This window comes from Salvelinus fontinalis, chromosome 15 (genome assembly GCF_029448725.1).
Source record: "Salvelinus fontinalis isolate EN_2023a chromosome 15, ASM2944872v1, whole genome shotgun sequence".
In the NCBI taxonomy this organism is placed as follows: Eukaryota; Metazoa; Chordata; class Actinopteri; order Salmoniformes; family Salmonidae; genus Salvelinus; species Salvelinus fontinalis.
This window is the reverse complement of record NC_074679.1, coordinates 30,951,121-30,976,998: the sequence shown is the minus strand read 5'-3', so window position 1 is coordinate 30,976,998 and position 25,878 is coordinate 30,951,121. Positions and strand designations below refer to the sequence as shown.

The following is a 25,878-nucleotide window of genomic DNA, read 5'->3' as shown; positions in this document are numbered from 1 at the left end:
GGAAAGATTAAAATGGTTAAGCACGGAAATTCAAGAGCTGTAGGTTACTGTTGACGTTCATATCAAGAGCCACTGACTAAGTGCCTTTATCCAGTATATTCCAAACTCTTTGATTGAACTATAGGGTGAAATCTAATCTACAATATATCAAATTATAATAATAGTGTTATTAAAATTGCATAAAAGAAAATGAAGAACACAATTCTATACAAATGTCCTCCTTTATTGGTGTTGCTTTATATATTGTGTGTGTGTGTATGTGTCAGGTAGGTACAGTCTGATCTGGTGTATGTGCCTGTGTGTATGCCTGTGCATGTGTGGACAGCCAGGGGTGTGTGAGAAGCTCGGAGGCAGAGAGGCGGAGGTTGGGGTTAGAATGCAGGGCTGAGCGTATCAGACAGCGAGCCTGCGAGGTTAGTACGGCCCCCTCTTGGGTTAGTCCATCCCCAACAGGGTAACAGCCCAATAGCAAGGCGTGGAGCATCACTCCCAGAGACCAGACATCTGTAGCCGGAGCACAGACCCACAAACTGCCAGAGACGTCCCCATGTCCTGGGCTGCAATAGGGGGAGGTGTTTCCTTCCTGCATTATGACTGCATCATCCAAGCTTTCCAGCATCAACAGGGTCCTGACACACACACAAATGGGGCCCGACCAAAAATAATAAACTCAGTCGGGATCTCAACTAGAATACACAAGATGTAGAATACACAAGATGCAATTTCAAAATCGAGCAAAATTGGTTGCTCGATTTCAGTTTTTCTCGTGTTACAGTATGTCAGTCACTGACAGTAACTCAATTAGCCATGTCAGCTAACAATTTTTACGTTGGTAAATTAGTCTAGCCAGCTATCTAAATGTGTATTAATCATGGCCGAATACAGGCACGCAGGGCATGTGCCGAGGGTCCCTGACCTCCAGGGGGACCCCATTGATTTAGTAAGTCACTCAGATATCAATAACATGGCATACGTCATGGCAAAATGAGTAGAATTGCTGCCCCATGGCAAAATGTGTAGAATTGCAGGAAATTAACTTTAAAGGCCCAGTGTAGTCAAAAATGTGATTTCCCTGTATTTATATATATTTCCACAATATGAGGTTGGAATAATATTGTGAAAATTATGACAATGCCCTTTTAGCGCCTGAAATTTCAGCCTGTTTTGGTGGGATGGAGTTTTGGCCTGCCTGGTGAAATCAACAGGCGGTAAATTAGTTAATAGACCAATAAGAAAGAGAGTTCCAAACCTCTTTGCCAATAACAGCTAGTTTTCAGTTTTCCCCTCCTACTCAGACCACTCCCAAATAGTCCTAGCAAAATTATTGCTTGAGAAATTGTTCTTTGCTAAGAAGCTATTTGTCACGTATGCTCCCTCTCCGGCCTCTAGGTCATCAGGCTGCTCTGCACACACACCTCTCCTTGTTCTTGAAGACAAACTTGTTCAGCTTGAGGTCTCTGAGCACTAGTCCATTGTTATGGCAATGTGCCACAGCCGACACCAGCTGGCGGAACAGGTCTCTGGCTGTGTCCTCTGGTAGCCGCCGGGCCTGGAGCATCACCCCTATGTTCCCGTAGGAACGTGGGAAGAACAAGTAGGCATGGGCGTCCCCGACAACCACATCACGCATCTCAATTATGTTGGGGTGGGGGGGCAGGCAGTAGTACGAACACAGAACCTCCCGGTACCGAGAGACAGGAAGGACCTAGAACACAGGAAAACTGTTGAGAAGTCATAAAGATTCTACAATAGCTAATATTATAGGTGGAACAACTGGAATTCAGAAATACTTTTGAGGCCCTATGCAACCAATAAGACAACATCTGCATTGTGGTGTAACTGTGTTTGCACAGCCTACATACGAACACATGCCTACTGTACACGAGGGTCCTGTTTCTGTTGAGCATGTTGGCACTGCAGGAATAAAAGGAGATAATGTGGAAAGGCTGGAGTAAGGAGACAAAGAGAGAAGAGACTAGAAGATGGCGCCAACGATTGAAATGGAAAAGAGATAAGAGTAGGTGATTGAGCACCATCATGTTTTCATTTTTTTTTTTTAATATATATATATTTGTTTTAATCCACAGACCTTGCACACCAACTCCTCTCCGCTGTGAGCATTCGCAGCTCTGAGTACGTTTTCCTGCAGCGGATCATACAACAGGTAGTTCCCCACGTTGCGGGACGGGAGGGGAGGGCAGGACACACCTACGGGTTGGCTGCGTGATTCAAAAGGACCGCTCGAGAGACTGTCCGAAAGAGAGTTATAGCGATCTGGTGACTTACGGATGCTCTCAGGTGATTCTGACACTTCCTGAATGTCCATGTGATAAAATTATCTAAAAGTAACCTATATGAAATATATAAAGTTAAATATCTTCCGTGATTAATGGACAGGGTAGACAAAATAACAAACAACCAGAAACGAACTGCCAATAGAACGTTGCTGATAACAAATAACGCGTTTTTCTAAAAACAACATCGGAATGTCTGAAAAAATGACGAAGCTGCTGCTGTTTCATTGACAAGATGAGATGATACAGACTGAAGGAAATGTTTTGTTTGTAGTCCTACAGTCTGACAAACGTGCAAACAATTAGGAAAATCAGTGTTAGATATAATTGTTATTTAATTTCACGAAAATTCCCATCCTTTTAAATGTATTACCTTTTTTTTAACATTGATTTTGATTATAGAAAGATACAATATTCCCCTCTCTCGCGTTCTTTCACACAAGCACACACAGACACACCGCAGCAAATGCAAGTTTGTTGAAGTTTTATTTTTAGTAAATTTTTGCACAAACGTGTGGTAATTCATGAACATAGAGATATGTGTGATAACCTGTAGTTTGACTGCACACAACACTGAACACACACATCATTACCATGGCAACATGCTGAGAGGAATACACACACCACAGCAACACACACTACATTACAGACACTTCCCATAATCTCTGGCCTTAACCCTTAACCTTTGACCCTTAACACATGTGTAGATCTGAGAGGATTGGATATGTGTGTGCTTATACCTATCCAATCTTTTCAGATCATAAGTGTCTAGCGGGTTTGGGGAAGTGTCTAGGGGTGGAAAACATATCTAAGGGGACCATAGAAATAGAATGAATAGAACAGAATGTCCCTTTGGTTGTTTCTCTCACTCACTCACTCACACACACACACACACACACACACACACAAAACAAGAACAAAAACAACAAAACAACCACAACCAGCACTGTCACAGATATATTGGCTTCAATGTGATACATTGTGTGCGTGCCACACACACACACTCCACCTTTACACACACTATCTGTACAGCCCTACACTTTAAAACATGAACGTACAGGGCCCAAACAAGGGAAGACATTCAGTGGAAAGGTTAGGAAGGTTAAGTGTGCCATGCACTGTAAAAGGCTTACTGTTTCAACTTAAAAACATGAGTGTAAGTGTACCCCACTGACCTAAAATATAAAGTTGTATGAACTTGTATACTATAATGTATCTAATCATTTGTTCCCTGGTTTTGTCAACTCAACTTGATAAGTTGACGTAACTTTACATCAGCTGGGTAACTCCTATTTTAAGTTGAAACAGCTAACGTTTTTGACAGGAGTTTGAGGAAAGGTATGGTAAGACACGATGGACTACAGGAGCCATGGACTTATTTACACTGAACACATCAAATGCATAGAGACCTGTCTCCATTCACACCACTGCCCTAACCCTATATCTCTCCCTCCCTCATCTCTCCTTCTGTCTCTGTCCATCCTCTCTCCCCTCCTCTCTCTCCATCATCTCTCTACATAGCCATCTTTTTCTCTATCCCTCCCTCCTTGTATCCTCCCCCAACCCACCCCTCTATCTCTCTTTATTTGAGATCTCCAGCATCTCCCTGGATGGTCTTCTTGATACGGAGCAGCATGGTGGTGAGCCATTGGTCCAGACGAGAGATGGAGTCAAACTCTTTAACAGCTTCAGTAAACGCCTCACAGTTCTGCTCCTCATGGGCATCCAGCAACTTCTACAGAGAGACAGAGAGGGGGAGATGGGTGTGTGCTCGTGAAGAAGGAAGCTATGCTGTTAAACGAGCAGCGTGAAGTCTTTTACACACACGCACACACAAAGGCGCTCATTGTGTCTACCTTCAGCAGCTTGCACTCTCTGGAGTCTGCGAAAGCAGGAAACATCTCCTCATACTTCTCTATGGCCAGCTATAAAAAACACAAAACGCACACACAATCACTAATAATTGACAGGTACTCCCTCGGTTCAGTTGGAATAATATGAAGAATGTGTCTACTCCGTGTGTCTTGCTTCAAAACAAGAAAACAACTACCACTAATAATAATGATAATAATAATACCTTTGCATTGAGTTCATCCACTATGAAGTGACAGAGGGAGGCTTTAAAGAAGTACTCTTTGGCATTATACTTCAGCAGGGGGTTGTCCATGGTATTGGTGGCCACCTGACACACACACCATTACATCACTGTGACATCCCTCAGAGAGAACCGATCATCACATTTCAGGGCTATAAAATGCAGGCAAACACACCTGCTCGTAGATCTCAATGGCTTTCGGATACTGCTCCAGCTGAGCACTGTAGTGGCCCACCTTCAGCAGACACTTGTTAGCAGAACTGAGAGAGAGGAGAGAGACAGCGAGAGAAGGAAGGAACAGTACAGGTCCCAGCATAGAGACCTGGGGAATCCCTCATGACAACTCCCCTTGAACCCTAATTTCTATGATAGAAAGTACTTGAGTAGTATAATACAATAGCATTTGAGTAATAGTAGAGGGTAGCATAACTGAATGGTATAGTATTAATTTATACTAAACATCACAGGAGACTCACCTGTTGGACTCCTCCCCTTTATAATAATCGGCTGCCTGCTCATAGTGGGCGATCGCCTGGGCAACGAGACACACACATAAAGTATTGTTCATATGGAGTTCTGTGTGTGTGTGTGCACGCGTTTTGTGTGTGTTCCGTACCTTCTCTATGTCCACCAGCTCAGACTCATACACCTCTGCGATGGTGATGTGATGTTTGGCTGCAATAGTAAACCTACCCTGTAATACACATGTGGATTATTAGGACAGAGATGGAGAATAACATGTCGATTGCAACAACGCTGATACAGAATCACTAGAATATACAGTACATACTGTATCAGCCTTCATATCGGGCGGTCTCAGCCGATGATGGCTAGAAAACATAGCCCCCTTCACACACAGTACATGCACAATTGCACATAGAAACGGGTGAAGCAGGTTCAAGATGAAAGTGGTATGGTTAGAGGTCACAGGTTAGGGATTAGAGGTCAGGGCTCAAGGGTTAGACTAGGCTTACCATGTCAGTGTAAATATCGATGGCTGCATTTAGACAGTTGATAGCCTCTACAAGGAAGAGGAGGAAAGGGAGGAGTGAAAAAGGGGAGAGAGAAAGAGAAAAGGGGGCAGGGAGATATATGAAGGGAGCAGAGAGTAAGAGAGGTTAGGTTTTCCCACCAGAGAGGGTCAGAGAGAGACCAAAGACAAAAGCATACTTTACCTACTATTAGGGACTAATATCAAAGGGGAGGGTCCCAGATGTCAGGGAGGCTTTCCCCTCTAGTCTAGTATGTTTTGGAGTGAGTGGGTGTGGGTACATGTTCCTACCCTGAGGGTCAGCCTTCTTGTAAGCGTTCCCTGCGTCGACGAAGCTGGTGGCTGAGTCCAGTTTGTTCTGCAGCTGCATGTGGAGCCGGGCCCCCTGGCAGAACGCATTACCAGCAGCTACACACACACACACACACAAACATAATTATCATGTCTATGGAACATCTATAGTATTTCAGCAGTGTGTGTGTGTGAGGCCCACCAGTCCAGTTCTTGGCCATCTTGAACATGTTGGCTGCTCTGGCGTACATCTCACATGCATCTTCTACTTTGTGGTGACTCCCCCTGAAATACACGCACACACACACACACACACACACACACACACACACACACACACACACACACACACACACACACACACACACACACACACACACACACACACACACACACACACACACACACACACACACACACACACACACACACACACATGGTTAAAAACTGGCAGGTATATGAGCTATAGACCTGGACATCGTCAGACAATGTGTGTTTGTGTTTACTGGGTCTCATTCAGATGGATACAAACTGAACGTTGTCTACTAAAGAAAATCTCATGAATAGAGCTGGCCTACTACATGTCAGAGAGCCATGTCTGTTCTACAGAATAGGCCAATATGGAAGTCCAGAGAGGACATTCTGTATGAATAAAAACATTATTATCTTGTTATCTAAAGATCACAACTTATTTATCTCATGATCATTACAGTACATAACAAACAGTGTTTTGTCAAGATCACAAGATTATTTTCTTGTGATCATGACATAACAAAAGTTGCATGCCGCACCCAAGACCACAGCCAATCGCATGCATTTGGCTAGTTTTGTGAGCTAGCTAGCTAGATAACAAGCTAGCTTGCGATCTATGCTGTTTGTTAGCTTCCATAACTGTTATTTAATTATATGAGACACTTCATGTTTTGTGTATAATATTTAAATTTACAGTGTGTAAGCTCCATTCCTGACAGGCTGATCAGATACAATTTCAGCCTCAGAGGATGTTGCCTTGTAGGCTGTTTCATAGGTAAGGCTCGTTTCATGCAGATTAGCTGTCAAAGTGCTTTATAGGCTGATGCATATCATCTAGAGTGGGTGTGGGGCGGCAGGGTAGCCTAGTGGTTAGAGCGTTGGGCTAGTAACCGAAAGGTTGCAAGTTCAAATCCCTGAGCTGACAAGGTACAAATCTGTCGTTCTGCCCCTGAACAAGGCAGTTAACCCACTGTTCCTAGGCCTTCATTGAAAATAAGAGTTTGTTCTTAACTGACTTGCCTAGTTAAAAAAAAAAAAAAAAAAGGTTAAATGTAAGTCGCTCTGGATAAGAGCGTCTGCTAAATGACTTAAATGTAAATGTAATGTGTGCTCTATTACTGGCAGGCTGATTAGATTCAATAGCAGCTTCATATGTAAGGCTCATTTTATGAGCCTCTGAGGATGCTATTGAATCTGTTCAGCCTGCCAGGAATAGAGTGCAACCACTCTTGATCATTTACATAATGCACTGAATGCTGATCTGCTTGCAAGGAGCATTACCTAGGAAAGCCTACAAGGCAGAATCCTGACTTATCAGCCTCTGAAGCTGCTATTGAATCTGATCAAGCTCTGTAAATTTAAATATTATCCATAAAAACAAGTGTCCCTTACAATTATATGCATATCAGTTATGCAAGCTAACAACCTGCACAGATAACAAGCTAGCTAGCAAGCTAGGTAACAAGACCACTCACAAGACTAGCCAAGTTGGCTGCGTTATTTCTTGCATGCGATTGACTGTGGTCCTGTGGGTGGAACACACAGCCTTGGAGACAGTGCTGCCGTCAGACAACATTCAGGGCTTAAATGCCCCATGTGCTTTTAGCTCAAGGCAAGGAACATTTAGCTTGCTAACATTCTAACTTAGTGTAGCAATCAATAAAAAAACGTATGCTCTGATCCACCACAGGCTCTTCCACCTCAGCCATACTGTCAATCCATCATCAATACGTTCACACTCCTATTTCTAGAGTGTATCTTGTGATCTCAACAAAACAACTTTTGTTATGTTGTGACCATGAGAAAATGATATCTTGATCTCGACAAAACAACTTTTGTTATGTCGTGATCATGAGATACACTACATGACCAGAAGTATGTGGACACCTGCTCGTCGAACATCTCATTACAAAATCATGGGCATTAATATGGAGTTGGTCCCACCTTAACTGCTATAATAGCCTCCGCTCCTCTGGGAAGGCTTTCCACCAAATGGTGGAACATTGCTGCAGGGACTTGATTCCATTCAGCCACAAGAGTATTAGTGAGGTCGGCACTGATGTTGGGCGATTAGGCCTGGCTCGCAGTTGGCGTTCCAATTCATCCCAAATATGTTCAATAGGGTTGAGCTCAGGGCTCTGTGCAGACCAGTCAAGTTCTTCCACACCAGTCAGGTTCTTCCACACCGATCTTGACAAACCATTTCTGTATGGTTTGTCAGACTGCCAGATGGTGAAGCGTGATTAATCAATCTAGAGAACGTGTTTCCACTGCTCCAAAGTCCAATGGCAGTGAGCTTTACACCACTCCAGCAGACTCTTGGCATTGTGCATGGTGATCTTAGGCTTGTTTGCGGCTGCTTGGCCATGGAAACCCATTTCATGAAGCTTCAGACGAACAGTTCTTGTGCTGACGTTGCTTCCAGAAGCTGGTTGGAACTCGGTAGTGAGTGTTGCAGCCGAGAACGGACGATTTTTGCATGCTATGCGCTTCAGCACTTGGAGGTCCTGTTCTGTGAGCTTGTGTGGCCTACCACTTCGCGGCTGAGCTGTTGTTGCTCCTAGACGTTTCCACTTCACAATAACAGCACTTACAGTTGACCGGGGAAGCTCTACCAGGGAAGAAATTTGACAACTGTCTTGTTGGAAAGGTGGTATGCTATGACGGTGCCATGTTGAAAGTCACTGAGCCCTTCAGTACGGGCCATTCTACTGACAATGTTTGTCTATGGAGATTGCAGGGCTGCGTGCTCGATTTTATACACCTGTCAGAAACGGGTGTGGCTGAAATAGAATCCACTAATTTGAAGGGGTGTTCACATACTTTTGGTGATGTAGTGTAAATAAGTTGTGATCTTGACATAACGAAGGAATTTATTTATTTATTCATACAGTATGTCCATTCTGGACTTCTGTACTTAAATATTAGGCCATTACCCTTTCATATGTAATGAGCAACGATATCCTGGTGGTTAAACAGTAAATGTTGACAATTTGCAGTCAGATGACCGGAACACTGCACATCTTCTCCCCAAGGCAGAGGCCTGACTGACTGCGACAAACAGGCCCGACATTCTCCCCCTCACTACTGCATAATGATACTTTTAAAACATTTACATTATTGTAGTCCTAATCATCATACAGCTACATCACCAATACACTCGCGATTTCTTTGTCCAATGTCATGCAACGCATCGACCCTTCCCCCCTCCGTGATGAATTACTGAATCAGCGCTCGTGTACTGACTTGAACAAGGAAACCAGTGCATCTCACCCGAACATCCCCCCCAGGAATGAGCCGGAGGATTTGACCTTCTTGTCGGCTTCAGCCATCAGCTGCATCGCCTCCTTCTCTTTCCCGGAGGTATCCATCGATGTTTGGGCTGTGTGTGTGTCGTCGACAAGGTAAAAACAAATATTCCGGAGAATCCGTTTAGCTGGGAATGGATGCTGAGAGGTGGTGCTGATGAGAGAGAATCTTCCTCGGTTGTGTGAATATTTATTCTCATTTCCTCAAATACTTGGTGCATCCCCACCACCTAGCGAGCTGGAGAAAATTGAACGTTTTAATCCAGTACGCTTTTTTTCGTACGAATCATACTGCATTTATATTTTCTGCTAGCTCCTATAACAAGTATGTTATATAGCTATTCATACAAGACTTAAAACAAAACTATGATTAGTATTTGTTTATGCTGTTGGTATGGTCTTCCGCTGCAAAGAAGCGGAAGTTGCCTCGAAATTGCGCCAAAGCTAAAGAAAAATAAACAGAACCATCATCAACTGAATAGAAGCTGTCGTTTTTTAAATAGCTAACTGTTAGCCAAATATATGGTTTATATTTATATATCTGCTATAACGTTAGCTAGTTAAGAATATAATTGCACATTTAGCTTATGAAAGAAGCGTAACCAAAGAGTATCTATTATCCTGTAAAGTTTGTCTTTAGAAGTGACGTTTGCATCCCAGCTAAGCAACTCGAGTGAGTAGAAACATTTGTCTCCACGATTGTAGCTAACTAATTTAGCTATTCTAGTAGCAGGTGAGGTAGCTGAAGATAGTTAAGCTAGGTGGTAACTTTTCACCATACATTGTGAGTTAGCTAGCTCAGGTGACCTAAGTTAGCTGTCGTTCACACCCAACATAACAGCGAACGTTAGCTATTGAATTGACTGTTAATTGCGTCATATTCCTCTATTAAACGAGTTATGTTAGCGAGGTTAATCTTCTCTTCTCCTGAATTATGGCGGTCCGCGGAGCATCCATTGCCTTTTCTTCCTAATTTGAACTTTTTCCTTCGGCTATTTGCACTGCCTCTGCATAGGAGACCTGGTGGACAGCTCGGATTCTTGCTACTTCGACCTTCTTCACCCTTACAGTGAACTCAGGAACGTGATTCCACTGACTCTTCCACAACATACCGTATTTATTCCTTCTGCACACACTTGCCATTGGCCAAACATGACATTTTACATTATGACACTACAACGGTCTGTTCACATAAGCTCTCACTACTTATCTCATATACCCCAGCTTTACATGTCAGAAGAGATTCTTCATCAAATAACAATAGCACCGATATGCTTTCCTCTGTCCTTCCATTCACCATACGGTTCATTCGACTTGCCCCCACTACTCCTGGTACCATTCTGCTTTTAGTTTTTCATCCTCAATTTCCACCGCAACGCCAGAGATGACACGTTTTACCGGTGCCCAGATCAGAAAATTACAACTTTCTACTAAATACTCAGATAATTCCCCAAGACACAATGCACTTTCATTTTGTTCTTCTAACATGCAATAAATCAACACAATACCACTCCGGGTCACTTTCCCAGTGTGTCCTCCACCATCTCGTTGACCGCAGATGGATCTACCAAAAACACATCCTTCTCCATGAAACACTCCATCAAGGAACGAGGCATTATTAGAGCGAGGACTATCTTCATTAGCAACTTTAGCCTGGTTTGCTCCATTCTCCAATGTTAGTTTTTCACAAATGTTCAGGATGTTAGGATGCCTTCAGAATGAGCTATCCCTATTCATCCCCAAACACCTGAACCTCTCTTTCTCTACAATCTCTCTATATTTCTCTATGTTATCCCTCTCTCATTTCTAGGTGTAAGATGAGTGGAGAGGGTTCTGCTCACAGCTCCTGCAGAGGACGGCAGAGGGGAGGGGGATGGAGGGGAGGAGGAGGGGGATGGAGGGGAAGACCATGGAGAGGAAACTCACGCCCCCCCAGTGCTCAAAGAGGTTTGGGTCAGACACACACACACACCACACAGTTAGCCTGGTTAGAGGTAAGGGACAGTTAGAGGTAAGACTAGCCCCTTACTAGCCTCTAAATATTCCTTAACTTCTCAATGATTTCCAACCCCTTGGTTTTGGGACAACACTGACTCAATTGTGGAGGCTTCAGTATCTCTTTCTCTTGCTGTCTCTTTCTAGGCTCCTCTCAGTCCCGTGTGTCTCAGACCACTCTGGACAGACTCTCTCCCTATAAAGGCTGGGCCCTCTACTTCACTGAAGGTAGGTGTGTATCAGTGGAGGCTACTGAGGGGAGAACGGCTCATAATAATGGAGTAAATGGAATGGCATCAAACACATGGAAGTGATGTGTTTGATGTATTTGATACCGTTCCACCTATTCTGCCCCAGCCATTACCACGAGCCCGTCCTCCTCAATTAAGGTGCCGCAGACCTCCTGTTGTGTGTTTGTATTTTAATGTGTGTGTGTATTGTCTATATACCTATTTTTTTGTGTGTGTTTCCTGTATGAAGGTTTCATAGAGAGTTCTCCATATGTGGAGAAGATAAAAGTGTTTGAACAGTACTTCACCTCACAGATACACCTCTATGACAAAGTAAGATGAAAAAAAAAGAGATTTCTGCACATTGTTTTAACCTCTAAAAATAGTAGCCTTTAGTGAGTGGGCAAGCTTAATTTGTGTGTGTGTGTGTGTGTGTGTCTAGGATGAGATTGAGCGTCAGGGCAGTGTGTTGGTGGACTATAAGGCTCTTGTTGAGGATAAGAAGGTGTGTATGGCTCTGCCGGACCTGTCCAATCAGCTGAGAGAACAACCAGAGACCACTCTCAACTGTCTGGGCCTCGCCATACACCAGGTACATATACACACACGCTTCACTGAAGGTAGTTGTGTCTATGTATTTTAATGTGTGTGTGTGTGTCAGGTTTTGACGATGGACTTGGAGAGACACGCTGCAGAGTTACAGGGGGAAGGGCTTCCTGGGGGAGCCACACCCATCATTAACATACCCCACATCAGCGCCAGGTAAAACACGCACACTCTCTCACGGTCTCTCTCTGACTCAGTTTCAGGTTGTATAACTGTGTGTTTGTTTCAGGTTGTATAACTATGAGCCATTGACAGCCCTGAGGACGCTGCGTGCAAGTGTGTTTGGTCGGTTGGTGTGTGTGAGGGGGACCGTGGTACGTGTCAGCAACATCAGACCACTCTGCACAAGCTTGGCTTTCACCTGCTCCGGCTGCTCACACACACACACACTCACCCTGCCACACGGCAAGTTCACCACGCCCACCAAGGTACAACACATACAGTCACCTTGCCACAGAGCACATTCACTACAACCTACATTGGATTGAACCACAGGCTGTGTGTGTGCTGATTGTGCGTGTGTTTCTTCAGTGTGTGCAGCCACAGTGTCGCAGTCGTTCCTTCGTCCCTAACAGGAGCTCCCCTCTCACCCTCACTGTGGACTGGCAGAATATCAAGTAACTACACTATTATTTATAATGCTTATACATACCTATCCAATCTTCGTAGATCTCCATGCGTTTCTAGGGTGTATGGGCTAGGGGTCTGTGTCTAGGATGTATGGGCTAGGTAGGGGTCAGTGACTAGGGGGAAAGTGTTTAGGGGACTGAAGCTGTGTATGCAAACTATTTCCCATGGTGCCCCAGGGTCCAGGAGCTGATTGGAGGAGAGCAGAGGGAGGCAGGGCGGATCCCTCGGACGGTGGAATGTCACCTGACCTCTGACCTCTGTGACAGTGCGGTCCCTGGAGACACCGTTACTATTACTGGAACAGTCCGAGTCAGCCAAGACGACGGTATTCACTCACACACATACACAGTTGTTAACTTCACTGGCACTGTCTGAGTAATTGATGAGGTGTGTGTGTGGTGTGTGTAGGCGGCAGCAGGGGGAAGAAGGATAAGTGTATGTTCCTGCTCTACATTGAGGCCAACTCCGTCAGCAACTCTAAAGGTAGCTGTAGGTCTGTTATTGTGTAGTTGTCACTCATGTTATTGGGAGGCCAAACAATGAAGTGTTTTCAAATTGTGTGGACAATCAAGTTTCTTCTTAAGGTCAGAAAGTGAAGGAGGCTGGAGGTCAGGGGTCATCTGGAGGTGAAAGGTCATCGGGGATAGAGTTCTCTTTGAAGGAGCTGTACGCCATCCAGGAAATACACAGCCAACCTGATCTACTAAAGCTCATCGTACAGTAAGACACGCACACATGGAATATTACTGTGACACTACTGTACTAATATAGTGCTTTTGTTATATATTGTGAGTGACTGATATGATTTGTATTCCAGCTCCTTGTGTCCAGCCATCTACGGCCACCTGGTGAGTAAGCCTAGTTTCCATTGGTCATGTTGTTTCAGGTAAGCTGTGGCCATGTTTCAAAGAAGGTGTTTGTTTAAAAAGAAATGTGTGTTTTGTTTGTGTGTAGCTAGTAAAAGCAGGCCTGTCCTTAGCGTTGTTTGGAGGCAGTCAGAAGCATGCTGATGATAAGAACAGGATCCCCATCAGAGGAGACCCTCATATACTGGTGGTGGGAGACCCTGGCCTGGGGAAGAGTCAGATGCTACAGGTAACATGCACACACACTTACGAACACGCCAACCTCAAACTCGCCGTTGTAACTGTGTGTGTGTGTGTGTGTGTGTGTGTAGGCGGTGTGTAATGTGGCTCCCAGGGGGATCTATGTGTGTGGTAACACTACCAGTACGTCAGGGCTGACCGTCACTCTGTCCAGAGACGCCGGCTCTGGAGACTACGCACTGGAGGCTGGAGCTCTGGTACTAGGAGACCAAGGTAGGGGTGTGTGTGCGCTTACATCCCAACTATCATCATCCCAACTGTCATCATCCAACCTATCTGTGCCATTTGTGTGTTTGTGTCAGGGCTGTGCTGTATAGATGAGTTTGATAAGCTGGGCCATCAGCAACAAGCGTTACTAGAGGCCATGGAGCAGCAGACCATCAGTCTGGCTAAGGCTGGTCTGGTGTGTTCCCTACCTGCTAGGACCTCTGTTATCGCTGCTGCTAACCCTGCTGGAGGACACTACAACAGGGCCAAGACGGTCTCCGAAAACCTCAAGTAGACTCACACACATTTTCACCTTTCATTTTTAGCTAATGCTAAACTGTAGGTACAAGTTGACTTATTTTGTGTATGTGTGTGTAGGATGGGCAGTGCCCTCCTGTCGAGATTTGACGTGGTCTTCCTCCTATTGGATGTTCCTGATGAGTCGCATGACCGCCGGCTGTCGGAACATGTCATGGCCGTCAGGTCAGGGAAGGGAGGGGCTTCAGGTGCCGTGGTTACACGAGGAGACGACCATCAATCACAGAGCTCGCTGCTGGAGCCCTCCGACACACCTCTTTCTGACCGGCTGCAGGTACCCACACACAAATACCAAAGTACAATACCAAAATATATGGAATTTCTGACATTGAGTCTGTCTCTGTTAGGTGTGTCCAGGGGAGTGTGTAGACCCCATCCCCCACTCCCTGCTGAGAAAATATGTTGGTTATGCACGTCGCTACGTTCATCCCTCGCTCTCTACCGCCGCTGCCCAGACGCTCCAGGACTTCTACCTCTCCCTACGCTCACACACACACCCCGTCGACAGCACACCCATCACCACACGCCAGCTGGAGTCCCTCATCCGCCTCACAGAGGTAGTCAAACACACTCACTCAAATACACACATGGAATTTGATCATAACACATCCTAAAGTCTCTAACATGTCACACAGAGCTGAGCCTGTGCCCTGACTATGTGTGTGTAGGCACGGGCGAAGCTGGAGCTCAGAGAGACAGCCACCAAGAGTGATGCTGAAGACGTTGTGGAGATCATGAAACACAGGTAACACTATCCCACATACATTCCCCTACGTATTTATTTGGACAGTGAAGCTAAAACATTTAATTTGCCTCTACTCAAGCAGTTTGGATTTGAAATCAAATGTTTTAGGTGGTGAGTACAGAATACATTTTTATTTGAGGGTATTTCCATACATATCTGTTTTACCGTTTAGAAATGAATGTACTATATGTATCTAGTCCATTTTGAAGGTGTCAGATGTATTTGGACAAATTCACTTTTGGGGTACATAATGTACTGTCACTTACTTTAAATTAGAACAGAATGTTTCTAAACACTTCTACATGAATATGGATGCTACCATGATCACAGATAGTATTGAAAGAATCATGAATAATGATGGGTGAGTTCGTTACAGATGCACAGAGATCATGCCCCCAAAACATGGAGGTTAGCATTTTTTGGGAGGTATGATATTTATACCTCGAAAGATTTCTCATTATTATTCATGATTCATTCATGATTATCCGTAATCCATGGTAGCATCCACATTTATGTAGAAGTGTTCAGAAACATATTCTTATTTACAATAAAAGTGACTCCAAAATGACACAATCCATTATTTACCATTAATTTATAATGGGCACAACATAATCTGAAATGCAAGCAAAACAAACTGCAAATGCATTCAACAAGTTTGTAGTCATTGCATGCTAGGAATATGGGACCAAATACAAAACGTTTGACTAAATTGACTACACTATAAGTTAATTTGTCCAAATACTTATGATACTTTCAAATGGGGGAGGACTAGATAAAGTGTTTTCATTTCTGAACGGTAAAACAGATTTATAAAAATACCCTCAAATAAAAGGGACACTTCTCTGGGGGACATTCTAGTGTGTGTGTGAATGTGTATATTGTCTGGTGTGTGTTAGTCTGGCAGATACCTTCTCTGATGGTAGTGGAGGTCTGGACTTTGAGCGGTCAGTACTGGGTGTTGGGATGAGTCAGCGTTCGGCTGCCAAGAGATTTATCACTGCACTCAACACACACGCTCAGCGCACACACACCATGTTGTACGACCTCACACAGCTACGCAGCCTGGCCAAGGACCTCAACATACAGGTAACATCCACACACACCCCTGTTTGTTGCTTTCGATCTTACGGCTGCTGTTATGTTGCAGGTCGTGGAATTCAAAAGGTTGTGTGTGTGTGTTGATTCAGGTTGCAGACTTTGAAGGTTTCATCAGTTCTCTGAACGAACAGGGCTACCTGCTGAAGAAAGGACACAGACAGTACCAGCTACAGACTATATAACACACAAACATCATTTAAAGACCTGCTGTTACTTAACGCAATACACGTTTTGTAAAGAATTGGTTGTTTATCAGAGAATTCTTCCAATACTGAGATGTATATCTATACAGTACCAGTCAAAAGTTTGGACACCTATTCATTCCAGGGTCTTTATTTATTTTAACTATTTTCTACATTGTAGAATAATAGTGAAGATGACATCAAAACGATGAAATAACAAATATGGAAACCTGTAGTAACCAATAAAGTGTTAAATCAAAATATATTTAAGATTCTTCAGTAGCCACCCTTTGCCTTGCACACTTTTGACATTCTCACCAGCTTCACCTGGAATACCTTTCCAACAAACAGTCTTGAAGAAGTTTCCACATATGCTGAGCACTTGTTGGCTGCTTCTCCTTCACTCTGCTGTCCAACTCATCCCAAACCATCTCAATTGGGTTGAGGTCGGGTGATTGTGGAGGCCAGGTCATCTGATGCAGCACTCCATCACTCTCCTTCTTGGTCAAATAGCCCTTACACAGCCTGGAAGTGTGTTGGGTCATTGTCCTGTTGAAAAACAAATGATAGTCCCACTAAGCGCAAACCAGATGGATTGGCGTATCAGTGCGCCTTGAATTCTAAATAACTCACAGACAGTGTAACCAGCAAAGCACCCCCAGACCATCACACCTCCTTTTCCATGCTAAACGGTGGAAACCACACATGCAGAGATCATCCTTTCACCTACTCTGCGTCTCACAAAGACACAGCGGTTGGAACCAAAAATCTCCAATTTGGACTCCAGACCAAAGAACAGATTTACACTGGTTTAATGTCCATTGCTCGTGTTTCTTGGCCCAAGCAAGTTTCTTCTTATTGGTGTCCTTTAATAGTGGTTTCTTTGCAGCAATTCGACCATGAAGGTCTGATTCAGTCTCCTCTGAACTGTTGATGTGTCTGTTACTTGAACTCTGTGAAGCATTTATTTGGGCTGAAATTTCTGAGGCTGGTAACTCCAGTGAACGTCTCCCCTGCAGGTAACTCTGGGTCTTCCTTTCCTGTGGTGGTCCTCATGAGAGTTTTTGCGACTGCACTTGAAACTTTCAAAGTTCTTGAAATTCTCCAGATTGACTGACTCACCTTGAGTAGGTGTGTCAACTTTTGACTGGTACTGTATATTAATACATAACGGTTTAATACATTAATAATGAATCTGTTTGAATATGAATTCCTGACCAATGTTAATGTATTTTGCATATTTTGACTATTTGTATTGTGGAAATCTTATAATTTGACTGCATTGGGGACGAATGTGATCAAATAAATAAGCTAGAAATATTATGAACATTTTAATAAAGTAAATGTTGAAAATATTAGGAACAACAGGGTTTTGCAGACACCTTTACAGCTGCGTATAGAGTCCACTGCTAGGCGCTGTTTGTTCAGCTGTGGCGCAAGTGACTGGTTCAAGGATTTATCTGAGTGCGCAGGCGTGAAATAAATAACCTTTACATTTTAGAGAAAATGAGGCAGGTAGTGGTAAGATTATGCACTCTGAACGCCCAAAATGGTGACACATCCGGCATTATCGGATTATAATTACCCAAATTATCAAAACTAGCTAACTTGTTAAATCAGGGTTTTGGGAAACTGTTAACTGGCATCAGAGATGCTTGTATCCATCTCTGGTGATATCCACCATTACCACGACGTCGTAAAACTCGCGGAATACGGCAGCAAACATGGAACACGTTGGTTTGATCGGCTAGAGCTGCTGGTTGATACTGAGGAAACAGGACAAATATGAACCAGCGGGGAGGTGTTATAAAGAGTTGTAAATGAGGTTAGTTTGTAAGTCGCGTCTTGTTCGCGATGTTCTTGTTGGTTTCTAAAAATAACTTGGCGGTGTGTGCGAGAAGTGTGTGTTGGGCATTTCCTGCGTCATGGCGGCAGCAGACAGGTGTGTGTGTGAGGGTAGAACTGAAGTTGCTGCAGAGACTTAAAAACAGAGTCTCCTCTGTCGCCCAGTGGTCCAGCTACACACAATATCACACACACACCCCACAGGACACGCACATCCCCAGCCCAACGACCCCAGAGGTTAGCGGCCATGCGCTAAAGGGTTCCACCGAAATCGTCATCCGATTTTGTCGCCGCAGAGGTCACGAGAGGACGCAGGGTAACAACGACCGCTTTAGGTTTTACCCTACGGATCAGGATCACTCCTCGTCTAACTCTCATGTTCTCCTGGGGTTGAGGTTGTTCCCTGTGAGTTCTGGTGTGTTTCCAGGCTGGAGAGGTCTCTGTAGTGGAAAACCCCGTGAGACCCCAGCCGACTGCCCACCTGGAGTGGACCTGAGGGAAACCACCCAGCCAGCTGATAGACCATCTGATCTTGGTCAAGGACTGTTCAAGTTTAAAGAACTGGTAGGTCGGTGTGTGTTGTAAGACAAGTGGTAGTCTTGGCAGATTCATTGTTGTTGATATCTGTGTGCAGGAAGTTGCCCTGCTGTAGGTTAAATTATGCCATATTGCTACTTTTAGGGCTGATTTCCCTTGCTGTCACTTTTGTCCTGTCATGGCATGTTTTAAAGACAAAGAACCACACACTCTCTAGTCATGAACAATGCACAGTCCTGCACTAAATATTGCTCAACCAGTGTTAAAAAAAATAATAATTCTATGTGTGTTTCAGTATGAGAACCCGTGGACTATCCCCAACCTGCTGTGTGTGTGTCGCATCGCACTGGCTCCAGTCCTGGGAATCCTGATAACTGAGCAACATTTTCACCTCTCCCTTGGGCTGTTTGCTTTGGCTGGATTTACTGACGTGGTACAAACACCTGCCTACACACACAGCTTGAAATACACACATACATACAGCTTGAAATACACTCTATGACCAAAAATATGTGGACATTGCTCGTTGAACATCTAATTACAAAATCATGGGCATCAATATGGAGTTGGTCCCCCTTTGTTGCAATACGGCATTTCACTAGATGTTGGAATATTGCTGCGGGGACTTGCTTCCATTCAGCCACAAGTGCATTAGTGAGGTCGGGCACTGATGTTGGGCGATTAGGCCTGGCTCGCAGTCAGCGTTCCAATTCATCCTGAAGGTGTTCAATGGGGTTGAGCTCAGGGCTCTTTGCAGGCCAGTCAAGTTCTTCCACACTGATCTCGACAAACCATTTCTGTATGGACCTCACTTTGTGCACGAGGGCATTGTCATGCTGAAACAGGAAAACTGTTGCCACAAAGTTGGAAGCACAGAATCGTCCAGAATGTCATTGTATTTTTTTTTTTTTTTACCGTTATTTTATGCTGTATGCTGTAGTGTTAAGATTTCCCTTCACTAGAACTAAAGGGCGTAGCACGAACCATGAAAAACAGACCCAGACCATTATTCCTCCTCCACCAAACTTTACAGTTGGCACTGCATTAAGGCAGGTAGCGTTTTCTTGGCATCCGCCGAACCCAGATTTGTCCGTCGGACTGCAAGATGATTCATCGCTCCTGAGAACGCATTTCCACTGCTCCAGAGTCCAATGGCGGTGAGCTTTACACCACTCCAGCTGACGCTTGGCATTTCATGAAGCTCCCAAAGAACAGTTATTGTGCTGACATAGCTTGTGTGGCCTACCACTTTGTTGCTGAGCCGTTGTTGCTCCTAGACGTTTCCACTTCACAATAACAGAACTTACAGTTGACCGGGGCAGCTCTAGGAAGGCAGAAATTTGACAAACTGATTTGTTGAAAAGGTGGCATCCTATGACCGTGCCACGTTGAAAGTCACTGAGCTCTTCAGTAAGGCCATAATACTGCCAATGTTTGTCTATAGAGATTGCATGGTTGTGTTCTTGATTTTATACACCTGTCAGCAACGGGTGAGGCTGAAATGGCTGAATCCACTAATTTGAAGGGGTGTCCACATACTTTTGTGTATATATAGTGTACTTTGATTAAAAAAAAATATATATATGCCACCGTACACACATACATACTACACACTGTTAACCCTGTGTGTTGTCTTTGTAGCTGGATGGTTATATAGCCCGTAACTGGCCCAGTCAGAAGTCTGCGCTTGGCAGCGCGCTCGACCCATTGGCTGATAAAATCCTCATCAGCGTTCTCTACATCAGTCTCACCTATGCACAGCTCATCCCAGGTGTGTGTTGAAATGCAAGTCCTTCCTTGCTGTGAAATTAAATCTTTCTGTTTACAGTGCTAATAATCCCAAACAATGTCAACACAATCCTCATAGATGTAGAAGACACATTTGAAAGCAAAAAATAATTAGTTGTTCAATTTGTGGTCTTCCAGCACCTCTGACCATGTGTCTTTTCTTAGCTCCCCTGACAGCGTTGGTGATAGCCAGAGACGTTGGTCTGATAGCAGCTGTTTTCTACGTCAGATACAAGACTGTCCCACCTCCTGTAAGTCTCTCACACACACACAGCGGGCTGGTTCAGGGCTGTCACGGACACTATTGTCCATCAGTAGGATACAGGAACGAGGAGATGAATGGCAGTGGATCCAGAACTTTGTTGCGTTTAGATCTTTGGCGTTGCTCTGTTTAGACTACATAATAATTATCTTCCGCTCCCTCCCCTCGCTCTGTTTCCTTCTCTCTCGTTCCAGGTGACTCTCAGTAAGTTTTTTAACCCCTGCTACACAACAGCGCAGCTCAAACCCACCACCCTCAGCAAGGTAAGTTTCTGTACCTTATATACACACAGGCATATATCTAAATACTCATGCACAAAACGTCATCCAACAGTCCTCAGTTGTTTGTCTAGTTGGTTAATCATGTGTGTGTGGGTTGTGTGCGTGCAGGTGAACACAGCGATCCAGCTCTTTCTAGTAGCAGCATCGTTGGCCTCACCTGTCTTTCACTACACAGACAGTCCGTTCCTGCAAGCCCTATGGTAAGACACACACCACAGGCAGTCTGTTTTGGCACACTGCACTCTGAAACTCTAAATGGTTCATTATTTTTGTTTTGAATGTGTTGGTAATACTGTGTTTATGTGCAGGTATATCACAGCGGTAACGACGACTGTGTCAGGCTACAGCTACTATCACTATGGCATGAAGACTGTCGCTGTGCTCAACAGCACCAAGTAACCATGGCAACTCAGCAAGCACCAAGTAACGGTTGCAACTTAATACACTCCACAACCATTGTTGCGCCTGAGTACTCAAGTTGAACAGACACACGCACTTGTGTTTGGAAAGACTCAAATGAACTCTGAGTGTGTATTTTTAATCTCAGTATTGCCATGGGAACCGTTTTGTATCTGATGAATGTGATTAAACCATGACCCTGCTCTCCCGCCGTATGTATCAACTCCTTGTTTAGATTGCTAGTATGGTCTGTAAAGAAGATCAGGATTCTGCAAGAGTGTGTGTGTGGCGGGAATTTTAAACGTGTATGCGATGGGGACGTTTTCAACATTGCCACCAATTGTACCAAGAAGGTTTAGTGTGTCAAAGCTGTGTTAGTGGCAACTGCTGGTCTACTGAAGTCACCAGCTGTTGATTATGAGACTGACTATTGATATTTGTATTGCGATCATTTTTTTTATTTTTTATTTAACTAGGCAATTCAGGTATGAACACATTCTTATTTACAATGATGGCCTACCCCGGCCAAACCCTCCCCTAACCCGGCTGACGCTGGGCCAATTGTGCGCTGCCCTATGGGACTCCCGATCACGGCCAGTTGTGATACAGCCCGGAATCGAACCCGGGTCTGTAGTGACGCCTCTAGCACTGAGATGCTGCGCCACTCGGGAGTTCTGTCTCCTAGCTTAGTGATTTTTCCAATACAGCAGGTTTAGTCAAACCCTTGGAAGCCCAGGGTTCAGTGTGACAAGATTTGGAAGGATGGCTGTGCAAGGCTAGTCGAACTGCAACATCAGTAATATTGGAAAGAAACATGATTTAATGAGGCTTCAAATGATCAGTGGTGTAAAGTACTTAAGTAAAAATACCCCCCGAAACTACTTTAGAACTTTCAAGTATATATACTTAACTATTTAAATTGGTCAACTTTTACTCCACTACATTCCTAAAGAAAATGTACTTTTTACTCTGTACATTTTCCCTGAAACCAAAGTACTGATTACAATTTGAATGCTTAGCAGGACCGGGAAAATGGTCTAATTCACGTACTTAGAGAGAATCCCTGGTCATCCCTACTGCATCTGATCTGGCAGACTCACTAAACACACGCTTTGTTTGTAAATTTATGTCTGAGTATTGGAATGTGCCCCTGGCTACCTGTAAATAAATTTAAAAAAACAACAAAATCGTGCAGTCTGGTTTGATTATAAGGAATTTGAAATTATTTATACTTTTGATACTTATATTTAAAGCCAAATACTTTGACTTTTACTCAATTAGGATTTCACTGGGTGACTTTGACTTGAGTCTTTTTCTATAAAATGTATATTTACTTTCAAGTAAGAAAATTGGGTACTTTTCCCGCCACTGCAAACTATACTAGGTGATGAGGGTTATTTCATCAGTACATTACATGAGATTTGTAGTGTTTTGGAAACTTGAAAAGCAGTGAGGATCACTACAATTTATTAAATCATTAATTTATCCAGGTGTTACATGGCTGGTGCCTTGAAATCCAATTTGTGTGAGTGTGAGAAAATTCAGCGTCTTCACTCTTCAGATCCCGGAGGTGAATTCAGGTCTTCTGACAAGGGATCTTTTAACCTCCACCAGCGAACAACATCCTGCAGACAAAATCAGTTCAACCCTCACCTCTGAACTCCGGTCAGTGCAGATAAATGCAGTCATGGGTAACTGCATACGTGGAGTGTGTCTGAAAGTGGCCATGGCGAAAGAACAGGGTGGATGAACAGAAGTTGGTGTCTGGAAAGCGAATTAGCTAATTGGGCAGATTTGTTTCCACTCGACTGTTTCAGGTGGCTGCTATTTTAACATTAAGCTGACCCATGGCGCACCGGGCTATGGCCTGTCTAACCAATAACGGAGTGCTGATGTTACACACATCACTGTTGATCCACCCACTTTTGCAACACCCACTTTCAGACACTCCAAGTATGCAGTTACACATACTTGGATACATTAAAGGATTGGAGGTGAGGGCTAGAATTAAGAGACAAGGAGGTAACGGCCAGAGTAGCTTAATTAGCTATGGATAGTGGTCACCATGGTTACCTGCCAGGGCCATCGCCAGGTGTAGCTCATCTCTCATGAGCTCCAGAACATAACTGACACCCTGCTCTCCCTACAAACACCCACACACATTTTACATTTCACTTATTTAGCAGACACTCAACTGAAGTAGGTAACACAACCATATATGATTATTGTAATTGGCATCATCTGCACACACACACAGTTGTACCTGGCAGGCGAGCCCCCAGAGTACAGGTCGTTCAAGGGTGACAGCGGTAGCCCACAGAGCTAAGGCCTTCAGGACGTCAGTCCCTCTCTGTCCACGTACACCTCACACCACCCTGCTACCAAATCAAATTGTATTGTTACCATGAAATCCTTACTTACAATCCCTTAAAATTAACCAACAATGCAGTTCAAGAAAGAGTTAAAATAATTCCTAAATAAACTAAAGTTTGAAAAAATCTAATCAATGAAAAAGTAACACAATAAATGTACATTACAATAATGAGGCTATATACAGGCGATACCGGTACCGAGTCAATGTGCGGGGTACAGGTTAGTCAAGATAATTTGTAAAGTGACTATGCATAGATAATAAACAGCGAGTAGCAGCAGTTTAAAAACCTATGGAGGACGGGGGTCAATGTAAAATAGTCTGGGTGGCCAATTGATTAGTTGTTCAGCAGTTTTATGGCTTGGGGGTAGAAGCTGTCAAGGAGCCTTTTGGTCCTAGACTTGGCGCTCCGGGACCGCTTGCCGTGCAGTAGCAGAGAGAACAGTCTATGACTTGGGTGACTGGAGCCTTTGACAATTTTTTGGCCTTCCTCTGACACTGTCTAGTGTATAGGTCATGGATGGTAGGAAGCTTGGCCCCAGGGATGTACTTGGCCGTACGCACTACCCTCTGTAGCACCTTACGGTCAGATGCCGAGCAGTTGGCATACCAGGCGGTGATGCAACCGGTCAGGATGCTCTCGATGGTGCAGCTGTAGACCTTTTTGAGGATCTGGGGACCTATGCCAAATCTTTTCAGTCTCCTGAGGGGGAAAAGGTGTTGTCGTGCCCTCTTCACGACTGTCTTTGTATGTTTGGACCATGATAGTTCGTTGGTGATGTGGAAACTCTCGACCCGCTCCACTACAGCCTTGTCGATGTTAATGGGGGCCTGTTCGGCCCGCCTTTCCCTGTAGTACACGATCAGCTCCTTTGTCTTGCTCACATTGAGGGAGAGGTTGTTGACCTGGCACCATCACTTTTGAATGTTGGCGGTGCTTTCACTCTAGTGGTAGCATGAGACGGAGTCTACAACCCACACAAGTGGCTCAGGTAGTGCAGCTCATCCAGGATGGCACATCAATGCGAGCTGTGGCAAGAAGATTTGCTGTGTCTGTCAGCGTAGTGTCCAGAGCATGGAGGCGCTACCAGGAGACAGGCCAGTACATCAGGAGAAGTGGAGGAGGCCGTAGGAGGGCAACAACCCAGCAGCAGGACCAGTACTTCCGCCTTTGTGCAAGGGGGAGCACTGCCAGAGCCCTGCAAAATGACCTCCAGCAGGCCACAAATGTGCATGTGTCAGCATATGGTCTCACAAGGGCTCTGAGGATCTCATCTCGGTACCTAATGGCAGTCAGGCTACTTCTGGCGAGCACATAGAGGGCTGTGCGGCTCCACAAAGAAATGCCACCCCACACCATGACTGACCCACCGCCAAACCGGTCATGCTGGAGGATGTTGCAGGCAGCAGAACGTTCTCCACGGCGTCTCCAGACTCTATCACGTCTGTCACATGTGCTCATGTGCTCAGTGTGAACCTGCTTTCATCTGTGAAGGGCACAGGGCGCCAGTGGCGAATTTGCCAATCTTGGTGTTCTCTGGCAAATGCCAAACGTCCTGCACGGTGTTGGGCTATAATTACAACCCCCACCTGTGGATGTCGGGCCCTCATACCACCCTCATGGAGTCTGTTTCTGACCGTTTGAGCAGAGACATGCACATTTGTGGCCTGCTGGAGGTCATTTTTCAGGGATCTGGCAGGAGAGGCGGCCAAAGGAAGAATTGGTTTTGGGGGTGACCAGAGAGATATACCTGCTGGAGCGCGTGCTACAGGTGGGTGCTGCTATGGTAACCAAAAAAGTGTTTAACAAATCAAGATATATTCTATATATGAGATTCTTCAAAGTAATCACCCTTGTAGTCATCTTATCTTGGCATTCTCTCAACCAGCTTCATGAGGTAGTCTCCTGGAATGCATTTCAATTAACAGGTGAGCGTTGTTAAAAGTTAATTTGTGGAATTTCTTTCCTTCTTAATGCGTTTGAGCCAATCAGTTGTGTTGTGACAAGGTTGGGGTGGTATACAGAAGATAGCCGTATTTGGTAAAA

The 25,878-nt window shown here is 44.5% G+C and overlaps 3 protein-coding genes across 5 annotated transcripts; 2 read left to right on the top strand and 1 right to left on the bottom strand.

Annotated features, from left to right (window-relative positions):
- Positions 1–2,763: 2,763 nt before the first annotated feature.
- On the bottom strand, positions 2,764–9,413 carry LOC129811785 (beta-soluble NSF attachment protein-like). 3 transcript variants are annotated; one of them, XM_055863393.1, is made up of 10 exons: positions 9,197–9,410; positions 5,874–5,956; positions 5,672–5,788; positions 5,364–5,410; positions 5,006–5,083; positions 4,866–4,921; positions 4,565–4,649; positions 4,372–4,476; positions 4,151–4,219; positions 2,764–4,029 (listed from the first exon to the last, which is right to left on the bottom strand). In XM_055863393.1, the coding sequence occupies exons 1-10, from the start codon at positions 9,292–9,294 to the stop codon at positions 3,877–3,879; spliced, it is 891 nt and encodes a 296-aa protein (XP_055719368.1). In that variant the 5' UTR covers positions 9,295–9,410; the 3' UTR covers positions 2,764–3,876. The 3 variants fall into 3 exon arrangements, with proteins under 3 accessions (XP_055719368.1, XP_055719367.1, XP_055719369.1); XM_055863392.1 differs by having other exon boundaries at positions 4,866–5,083; positions 9,197–9,413; XM_055863394.1 differs by lacking the exons at positions 5,364–5,410; positions 5,874–5,956; positions 9,197–9,410 and having other exon boundaries at positions 5,672–5,779.
- A 253-nt stretch (positions 9,414–9,666) lies between these two features.
- mcm8 (minichromosome maintenance 8 homologous recombination repair factor) lies at positions 9,667–17,671 on the top strand. The gene is given in 20 exon segments (XM_055863389.1): positions 9,667–9,904; positions 11,042–11,178; positions 11,374–11,454; positions 11,707–11,789; positions 11,899–12,048; positions 12,118–12,218; positions 12,292–12,490; positions 12,594–12,679; positions 12,869–13,017; positions 13,101–13,175; positions 13,277–13,412; positions 13,510–13,540; positions 13,647–13,787; positions 13,870–14,019; positions 14,022–14,296; positions 14,384–14,597; positions 14,671–14,880; positions 14,992–15,068; positions 15,965–16,154; positions 16,256–17,671. Coding segments are annotated over 19 exon segments (2,571 nt in total). The 5' UTR covers positions 9,667–9,904; positions 11,042–11,048; the 3' UTR covers positions 16,349–17,671.
- Positions 17,672–17,806: 135 nt separating this feature from the next.
- LOC129811784 (cardiolipin synthase (CMP-forming)-like) lies at positions 17,807–21,669 on the top strand. Its single transcript, XM_055863390.1, has 7 exons — positions 17,807–18,757; positions 19,026–19,163; positions 20,372–20,501; positions 20,684–20,769; positions 20,975–21,043; positions 21,170–21,261; positions 21,370–21,669. Exons 1-7 carry the CDS (start codon positions 18,203–18,205, stop codon positions 21,458–21,460), a joined length of 1,161 nt encoding a protein of 386 aa, XP_055719365.1. The 5' UTR covers positions 17,807–18,202; the 3' UTR covers positions 21,461–21,669.
- Positions 21,670–25,878: the final 4,209 nt, after the last annotated feature.

Coding starts and splice junctions, on each gene's coding strand:
- LOC129811785 (XM_055863392.1), bottom strand. CDS start 9,294: ATGGATACCTCCGGGAAAGAGAAGGAGGCGATGCAGCTGATGGCTGAA. Junction 4,477..4,564: donor CCATTGAGATCTACGAGCAG/GTGTGTTTGCCT, acceptor TGTGTGTGTCAG/GTGGCCACCAATACCATGGA. Junction 4,220..4,371: donor TGGATGAACTCAATGCAAAG/GTATTATTATTA, acceptor TGTTTTTTATAG/CTGGCCATAGAGAAGTATGA.
- LOC129811784 (XM_055863390.1), top strand. CDS start 18,203: ATGTTCTTGTTGGTTTCTAAAAATAACTTGGCGGTGTGTGCGAGAAGT. Junction 21,044..21,169: donor AACCCACCACCCTCAGCAAG/GTAAGTTTCTGT, acceptor GTGTGCGTGCAG/GTGAACACAGCGATCCAGCT. Junction 21,262..21,369: donor CCGTTCCTGCAAGCCCTATG/GTAAGACACACA, acceptor GTTTATGTGCAG/GTATATCACAGCGGTAACGA.